General features: G+C 40.0%; 1 protein-coding gene across 1 annotated transcript; it reads left to right on the forward strand.

Moving 5' to 3' along the window:
- Nucleotides 1–918: 918 nt before the first annotated feature.
- On the forward strand, nucleotides 919–6153 carry rap2b (RAP2B, member of RAS oncogene family). The gene has a single exon (XM_079465937.1). It carries the CDS (start codon nucleotides 1239–1241, stop codon nucleotides 1788–1790), a length of 552 nt encoding a protein of 183 aa, XP_079322063.1. The 5' UTR covers nucleotides 919–1238; the 3' UTR covers nucleotides 1791–6153.
- The last annotated feature ends 3609 nt before the right edge of the window (nucleotides 6154–9762 follow it).

Here is a 9762-nt window from a genome sequence, read left to right on the forward strand (position 1 = left end):
ATATAGACCTATAGATGATTACAGTAAGATAAGATAACTCCCATCATGCCACACCCTCCCATATGATAAGGATGATTGTGCCTTTTGGAATTCTTTTAAAACCATTATTTACCCTTTACGTTGTTTTATGACCTACAGGAAATAAGCCAAGTCATGTCTGTGCAACAGGTTTTACGATATTTATAGTTTGTCTTAATCACGCCTGTCCTGACATATTCTTATGCATGGCCTAATACAGGTTTCGTGTTTTTATGAAACATTTGACGTCACATTAAAGGGGAATATCCAGCTTTACCAAATACAATTTGCTGACACAGCAAACAAGTTGTAACCAAAATATAGCGGATACAAAGTTGATACAAAGCGGAAACAATGTTGAAATGCTATAATGTGGTAGTGCACATAATGTTGCTTTGGAAACTTTATCTTTCCGCAAATTTCGGTGACAGAAGAAATACGATTTCCTTTAAAACATCAAAGTATAAAAAATCCTATGTATTTTCCTCTCTTAACTCGTGATCAATCTACTTAACATTTAGTTAACATGCTTAAGGTATCATTGATCTATAATCATGGAATCTTGCTGAATTATACTGGTGGTCTTTTGGATATCCGGAAGTCTGGGTGGTGGGTCTGTAAATGTTATAAAATAAACACTGTCCTAAACCAACATGTTAAGTGCAACATAGCTTTCACAATAATTGAATAGTTTATATAACACGAGTTTTGGATGAACCTTAAATGGTTTCTCACTCTGATCAGAATCAGTCCTGACTCATGCAGTTGCGACACACATTTTTTCACCTAGGCGTGGTACCCACTATAAAAAAAACTTCCAGCGTGTGTACCAGTAGAAGGTGACTGCGCCTTTAAGAAACGCTGTATCGGTGACGTAAAGACGTGACGTGCTGTAGACTCCGTGGGCAGGAAAACTGCGCGCGTGTGCGAGAGAGACAAGAGAGAGAAGCGCATGCATTGATCGCTCCCGGAGCACAGACACGGCGCAAGGTCCAACACGATGCGTTTCTAATGCTGGGACACGGCCAGAATCAAGCCCATTCTCCCCCCAGAACACACATCGTGCAGCAGCAACCTCGCCCCGAGCCAGAGATCGGGCTGGGTTCGGGCGGCGAGCGGAAGGACGGCGGACTGAAACAGCAGGGCGGCTCAAAGCGGGTGCACGCGCCTTTCAGAGAAAGAGAGAGAGGGAGTGACTGCCTGCCTGTGCATTAGCAGCCATGAGAGAATACAAAGTGGTCGTGTTGGGATCCGGCGGCGTGGGAAAATCGGCTTTGACTGTGCAGTTCGTCACCGGGTCCTTCATCGAGAAGTACGACCCGACGATAGAAGATTTCTACCGCAAAGAGATCGAGGTGGACTCGTCGCCCTCGGTGCTGGAGATTCTGGACACGGCGGGGACCGAGCAGTTCGCCTCCATGCGTGATCTGTACATCAAAAACGGCCAGGGCTTTATACTCGTTTACAGTCTGGTCAACCAACAGAGCTTCCAGGACATCAAACCCATGCGGGATCAAATCATCCGCGTGAAACGGTACGAGAGAGTGCCCATGATCTTAGTGGGGAATAAGGTGGATCTGGAAGGAGAGAGGGAAGTCTCTTCCGGGGAAGGCAAGGCTCTGGCGGACGAGTGGAACTGCCCGTTTATGGAAACTTCAGCCAAAAATAAAGGCTCGGTGGACGAGCTGTTTGCAGAAATTGTCCGACAAATGAACTACGCCTCGGCGCCAAATGGAGACGATCAGTGCTGTTCGTCTTGTGTTATTCTTTAAACAGAAATGCATTTATGCCCCCCCTTTCCTGTTTGCCATGGTGAGTGAGCCGCACGTAAATAAAGACTCCTTAAGATAAAAAGAGAACTAACAAGTTTGCTCGAGGACAAAGACACAACAAACATCGCTTATTTTCTGGTGTTGACTGTCATCAGTATTCCTATAAAGTGTCCTATCATGTCTTGCACACACGACAAAAGAATATTGAAACCAGTGTTTACACGACAGAATACTTGAATGTTCTGGGATCTAGACAAACCGACGCGTTGAAATCGCAGGCACTTGAGTTTTTAATCTTGTTCAGGTGCCGGCCAGTGTGGTATTGTCTTTTGCGGTAGTAATTCATTCGTTTGTGTTAGTTTATTATAATTTTTTTAGAGGAATTCTGTACTGTTGAGCTACGCGTCTCCCCCTGGCATTGGCGTTTTTTGGAGTAGGAGTTCCTCAAGGGGAGGATGAGACCCCCTGGAATGGTGGATCGCTCTTCGGGAATTCCGCTAGGGTTGGAGTATGCACAGCATTGATGTCAACACAAGTGGCTGATCGACGCCCGTTTCGGCTTGCACTCATAACTGGAACTTAAACCCCAAGACGTGGAAAACCGAGACACGGGAGGAAAATCTCTATAATGGTTCTTGCTGTACGTGAGTTGGGCTAAAGGAGCGCGCGGACCTAGCAACCCTCGTCGTGAATCGAAGTATCGCGTCATTTTTTTGTCTGTTATTTTGCCGGCGGATGACGTCACAACTGAAAAAAACACTTTCACGTGCCACTTTGCCCTCTTCTCCTACTCCAGCGTGCGCGAGGACTTTACTGTTGTGACGCGAAGACGTCGGATCTTACGTCATCGAGTCGAGTGCCTTCCAAAAAGCTGTTCAAGAGTTTAGTAGTGCCAAGCTGCAAAGGTCTGCAAGGAGTCTCTGTTCATGGCAATCCACAAAGTACTTAACTGTTACACTTGCCGGTTGTTTGGGGGGTTAACAATGTTTAAAAGGCCTATTGTCAATGGAATGGCAGTTATCACAGTTTTGAGGTTTTTTTTTGTCCTTTAAGTAAAACATTTTTTGGCTCTTTTCTTGAAACTGGTCTAGGTTTGGCCAAATATATTGTGAAACGCAGGTACTGACGCCCCCAGACTCAAAGCCACAAACCACTGTCTCTCTAGACCAGTTAAATCAGATTTTTGTTATTTTGTTTTTAACAAATGTGATGTACCATTGAAATTCTAATCCGATTGTACGTTTAATTTCAGACTAGCATTTTAACAGCTGTCTGATTGTTTTAAAGAGACTTTTAATACAAATTGCATTTTTTTAAAAATCATGAACGGTGTTTCCCCTTCTTTCTGCTTGCGCATTTTCAAGAATAGGTATGTTTAAATAATCCATCAATTTAACGTGAACACGTTTATGCAATCCACTATATGTTGCAATGAGCGCAGAGCTACGATGTGTGCTAATTCTCAGATGGCATGAGTAAGCGAGCATCCGTGTGCCGCTTCCAGTTATGCTCATTTACAGTGTTGCTTTGATTGACAGGTCTAGTCTCTCAGGACCGACCCTGTCTAACACACTTTGATGAAACTGTAAACAAATAAGGTGGGCCTGTGTAGCATTTGTCTAAAACTTGATAGTGAACGCTCCCAGGGTGGAGTTACAGTAATGGGGTCATGTAGCAGAAGCTGTCATGTGACTTAAGCATGCTTTGAGTTGAAGGAGGAGGGTAACATTCCACAGCTGCATTCTAGGCTGTATAAATGTTAGACTGGCCCGTGTGTTTGCATGGTGATAACTTAATGATACACACAGGAGTCGAAATGCTTCAGGAGTGATTTTTACTTTGACTTTGTGCAATACGTGGGTTAAAACAGATGTTTGGAAAAGCAGATGTTTTTTTGGCCATGTTTAAAACCAGGCGTACCCGCTGCACATAATTATATACGTGTAAAGTATTTATAGGCTTCATTCCTCCTGAGTTGGTTATTATATGGTCTGTAAGGTAATGTTGCATTTACTTTTAAACTTCAGGAATTTGGTGTGCTTTCCGTCTTAGAGAGGTTCGTAGTTGGGTCTTGCTGGGTGAGCTGTATCTTGGTTTTAACTTGAGGCTAAAAGCAGCATCAAAACGGTTAATAACTTACATTTTTAAGGGTCCTTTTTACAGTGCAAGCTGTAAATAACTCAATTTTTCTTCGTTTTCTGTCGCGGAGAGTGGAAGTTTTACTTCCTCTACGATTTGCCAACATATGTTTTGTTTTCTTGTCTTCTCTATGACCAACATGAGGGTGTCTTCAGCTGATCTGTGGTCAGTAAGTGCAGATGACTGAGCAGTCACAGGTCATCTGGTGTCAGTGTCATGTGATCGTGTTGCCACGGAGACGGTACCCAGAGGCTTTGCTATGTGAAGATTGTATGTTTTAAGGGGATTAAGAGCCACCATATGACCCTGATTAGGCTATGAAGACTGCAGTAGTATCTATTGATTTTTCACTGTGCCTTGCGATGCAGTGTTGTTGCTGAATGACAACGATTACTAAACCCTTAAAAGTAGCCATTGCTCTAAACGTCAACTTGTGCATTTTACCATCTGATGATGTTTCGTAGAGTCAAACTGGTTTTGACATTAAGGTTATTGATAACCGTTGAGCTTTATGCTCATCTGTCTATTTTATATGGACTTATGCATTTTATGTTCAAGATAAGCAATGCGGCGCTTGGGTTGCTGGAGTGATTGTGCTTTTCAGCTTTTATAATACAGTGCCAACCCAGTCGCAAGAGATTGCTGCAAGTGTGTTAAAGGAAGTATTGCACCACAGCGTGAGTGCATGTGGGTGGTGTGTTTGTTTGTGTGCCTGTTCGAATGTGCCTGTGTTCGTTTGTCTGTTTTCAGGCTTCCTTCCATCGCAGTCTAAATCCTAAAGGTATTTTGAATGGTAAAATTTGTATATGCACAGTTACATGTATCTTTTTACAGCAACTGACTGTGTATTGTTATGCAGTTGTCATTTTAAATATCAAATTATGGAAACAAGATACTAAATTGATAAATGTGTTATATCTTTAAATCAAGTAATTGAAACGCTGTAGTACATCTAAAACAACAAACATTGAGGTTTTTAAGCTATTTTGAGCACACGGCATCTATATCGTAGCCATGTATGTAGATGTCTACATGGATGAGCTGCTTTGTGCCTGTTCTGAAATTTGAGATTTACGCATAAAAGCTGCACTATACCTTCTTTACTTTCTGCTTATGGGTTTATAGAGTCTTGAAATACGATAACAGCATAACTGTTGTCAAAAGCCATATGATCCACAGCTTAAATGGGGCCGTTTTCTGTATGTTAAAGCATGATACAGTCTCATTCGTAAGTGATACGACTTGACTTGCATACAGACATGAAAACAACCCCATTCCACCCCTTGTTTAAATAATTCATCCCTGAGGTGTGGTGTCTTTCAGAGCATCAGAGAGTCAAGATGATTGGAGGGGTGTGTGTGTGCCAGAAGGGCTGGACAGAGAGTGATGGAGGCAGCCATGCCTACAGTCACAGCCATGGCTAGTTCTGGGAATACCCTCAGATTCCGGTGATTTTTCTCATTCCTGCTGCTGTGCAGTCTGGGCTTGTCTTGACGCAGAGTCCCTGTTGGTAAAGGGCTTTTATTTGGAAGATGGAAACAGGGCCTGTCTAAACAGAGCCCAGACACGCCACACTTACACAAAATGGTTACCTTATTACTTGTTTCAATGAGAAGTGCACAGAGTTGTTTAAAAAAATGTTATACAGAGGCATGTTTACATTTCAAGTGAGTTCAGGAAAGCTCTCCCGCTCTATTATATATTTCTGTATCCGGTGTAGCCTATTAAAAGTCTACAGCTACAGGGTTTGTAATGATTACTTTACTTGTTTTATGAGTTGCACAGTCTGTTCTCTATACAGCATCATTTGGGCTGATACGGATAGAAATTCAAATGGAAGTTTCAGGTGCCCTCTGGATGTGATAGGACTGCTTTCAGGTGGCTGTGGGTTTCAATGGAGGTTGAGGCTCCTTAAAAATGTCCAATTGGTGAATAATCTGTCTTTTCTTTTCAGAGACAATTTCCTGTGAGCAGTTGGTTTTGTTATCGTGGTGGGTTTTGTGTACAGTCGGGTCAAAAAATCTGACACGTGAGATTACAATGTATCATCGCAACATATTTAAAAGAAGTGTCATTCAAATAAGTAATGTTAAGACGATGCACTATTTTACATACATTTATATTTTGTAGATGTTTGGTCACTGATCTAGTAAAATCAAAACTTTTATTTTTCACGTAAATGTGATCATATTCTTTATTGTGTTTTGCTATTCAGATTAGAGCAAATCAGACATACAAAAAAACATGATTTTCTGTTGTTCATGTTAATGTTTATTTTGCATAACGTTTGGCTGTTGTATGTAACAACAAGTTTAATGTAATAAGTGAAAATGCTTCAGTTTTGTTCACAAATTTAAATGTAGTAATCTTTGATTATTGGTTTACTGATGAAACTCATGAATTAGGTCCTTTAATTTGACAGTTATTTGATGGTGTTATTGAATGTTTACAGCCATTTACACTCCCAAAAATGGTGCACTAAGTACACTTTCATAAGTGCTCCATTTTCACACATTAAGTTTGTACTTAATATATTTAAAATATAGTCTTCAGTACTTCTATTCATGGTGTCTTTAATTGAGTACACTTAGATCTCACGTTTATCTCAGAAAAGTATTAAAGACTATTACTGTTTTTGTATATAAAGTTCAAAATTAGTGTGAGGAAATGGAGCACTTTAAATACATTTAAGTGTATTTTCATGGGCTATGTTCAGGATTTCAAGAAGTTGAGAATACTTTAAGAATATTTTGCATAATAAGGCCAAGTAGTCTGTGAACAATAGTTTCGGTAACATATTATCTTGTCAGTCATATGTAGCTGAACACAAAGTCCATGCAAACCAAGAGTTTCAGGTATGACATCATAGAACACGTGGTATGTCAACCCTCAGTCACAGGAAGTCTGCTTTGTTGAACACAACTCTTGACCTGAGGCCGTAGGTCATGTGACCAGTTTCCTCCTGATACCCATAGAGCAAAGAGCTGAAACTACAGTCAGACATGTTGTTACATGCCCCGAATCACGTGTTCCTTCCCAGAACCCATGTGTTCTTTCTTTCAATGCTTTTCTGAAGACATCACAGTCAGATGTCAGCTTTACCAGTCCGATGTTGTTCCTTGATCACCCTAAATGCAAAGACAACTTTTTGATGGAAAGAAAACATGTTTCATGTTTAATGGATGTATCCAACCTTTTGTTGCCCTGAACAGTTCTTTTGTTTTGCGTGTGTGTTTGTCTGTTATGCATTATCTACACACCAGGATTATTTAAGGTTATTGTCCATAGCTCTGTGTCAGATATTGTTTGCAAAACAAGTTTCGGTAAACAAGGAAGTATTTTATTATGCAATACATTGTCACTGTCATGAATGTAGGTGAAAGATTTTGAAGAGGTTAAAGGAGAGACGTGTGCCTCTCTAACTCTTTATGACTATATCGCTCCTCACAGAAATGGACACGTTTACACGAGCCACCAGTTGAAAGTTAACATTCAGATTCTCTGAGAAAGTTTCTCTGATACTAGTGTTTGTTTTCTCTGATCCTCCTTGTGTTAATGTTATCCGCCTCTATAAGGGAGGATTTCAGCGAGACGTTTATGTTCACACTGGCAGTCGGTCATTTCTTCAGAGTGGTGAGGTAAACGCAGGCTTATATCCTGTAGACAGACATTTGTATAGTTTTTTTGGGTCACTATCTGCTTCCTCTTTTCTTCTGCATCATTTCCAGCTGAAGTTTTGTCTTCTCGCTTTGCACATTCTTCATTTTCTTCTGCATTTATAATTCAATTCAATTTTATTTATATAGCGCTTTTCACAATTTGCATTGTTCCAAAGCAGCTGTACATGGGAAAAACGAAAAACCCAAGAAAGGGTAAAACACACTACATGGTGTGATATATAATAAATCCAATTGATAGACTTCTACAGTGACGTATATTTCAAACATTGGGATGTTCATGGTCATCTAATTATCACAATGTCCCCCTCCGTAGGACGGCTTTTTAATGATTAAATTGCTTAAAGTTTGAGCTGCAAATTGTGTCATGGAAAAGTTGTCACCTTTAGGGTGTCTGAGACTACAGAGTTCTAGTTTTATGGAAAAAGTTCTGTTGAGACTGACTTATTACGTTTGTATTTGGGATTCTACACTGTAAAAACGGTAATATGCCTGCAACTGAGGCATAAAATATACTTATTTTTAAGTACATTTACACATTAATAATGTTACTTTACAACCATCTTGTAAATTAGCTGTATTTCTTTAATTTAACAATTTTTACTATTTTTTTAAATTCTCTCAAATAAAACCGTCAAATGCATTTTTACAGTGTAGAAACTACATATATAAAGAATCAGTTTTATTTTCTGAAATGTTTGACCGGAGTGAACTGCTGGAACACAAACACTGTTTGCAAATTAACACACTATTTTAAAATCACATCATTTTTGCGAGAAAGTAAGATTAGAATCTGATGAAACATTACTTGATAAACTGGTAATAGTATTGAGTAATTTCAATGACCGATGTCCCATATTACTGAAATCTCTGTTGTATGTGTGGACAGATTTTTCATTGAGGAACTGTCAGGCAACTCTTACAAATACGACTATGTCTCCCTTTTGAGGAAGAAGTGATCTCTTTTATCAGTACGGATCTGCGTGTTTGTTTCTAAAGCTCAAGTAACCACACCTTGCGGTTAGCCACTTCCATGTAGATGGTAGCCGGTGTCACATTTTGACCATGTAAGCCACTGCAGGAATAGCTGACAAAACAGAAAAATGCAAACATGTTGCCACTCAAAGGTGTGAACTCTGATTGCCTCTGCCAACTTGGGTTTCTGTAACCGTTTTTGTGTCAGCTGTTAGATGTCCAACTGACCTTTTTCCAAAGAATTAATACTGTAGAATGTGTAACGCCCTGTGGAGATTTATTAGCAATTAGTTCAACCGAAAAATGTTAATCTGTCATTCATTAATCATGTCAATCATTCAAAACGTTTATATGACTTGTATGTCTTCAGTGAATCACAAAAGATGATATTTTGAGAAATGAATCCGTGATGATGTGTCCATACAGTGGAAATCCGTTGTGGCCAATGTTTTTGGTAACAGCGTTCAAATACAGGTTTGAGTAAATGATGCATAAAACTTGATGCATACTATAGCATAAAAAAGATGATAATATTCAAACCATGAAAAATCAACCTTGTTGAATATCACTACTGATAATATTAATTAATAAGCAAAAAACATTCAGAAGTCCAGAATTACGATGCCAGTTTGGGGATCAGATGATCATACCATTTCCTGTTGTTCTAGAAAGGAGGAAGTAGATTTCTTACGATTATGCTGAGAAAAAAAGCTTAACTGAAACCTAAAATCCTCTGCATGCAGAGTTTTCATCTCTCTTCTTGCAGTCTTAACCGGAACGGTTTGTCAACAGCAACTGCACATTTCTTCCTTCTATTGCTTTTGCCAGTTTTTTTCAATGTGTTATATGGTTTATCTATCAAAGCCTGATCTGTGATTTGCATTTCACAACACCATCACTGTGTGCGTGCGTGCGTGCGCGTGTGTGTGCGCGTGTGTCACACAAACTCTTGCCTGTGATCCCAGTGCTGGGCAGGAAGGAAGGGTGGTTCCATTTGAGACTTCCTGTCTTGTGCTATGACTAACTGTAAAGCTGTTTCTCCTGCACTTTTCTCTCTTTCATTCTCTTTGGTCAAATCTTTCATTCTGTCTCTTGTCTCCATACCCAAACACTATGTACCTTAAGGGTGGCTTAAGTGCGGAATATGCGTATGTTTCAAGGGTCACAGGTCAGTTGGAACT

This window comes from Barbatula barbatula (genome assembly GCF_947034865.1).
Source record: "Barbatula barbatula genome assembly, chromosome: 10".
Taxonomy (NCBI): Eukaryota; Metazoa; Chordata; class Actinopteri; order Cypriniformes; family Nemacheilidae; genus Barbatula; species Barbatula barbatula.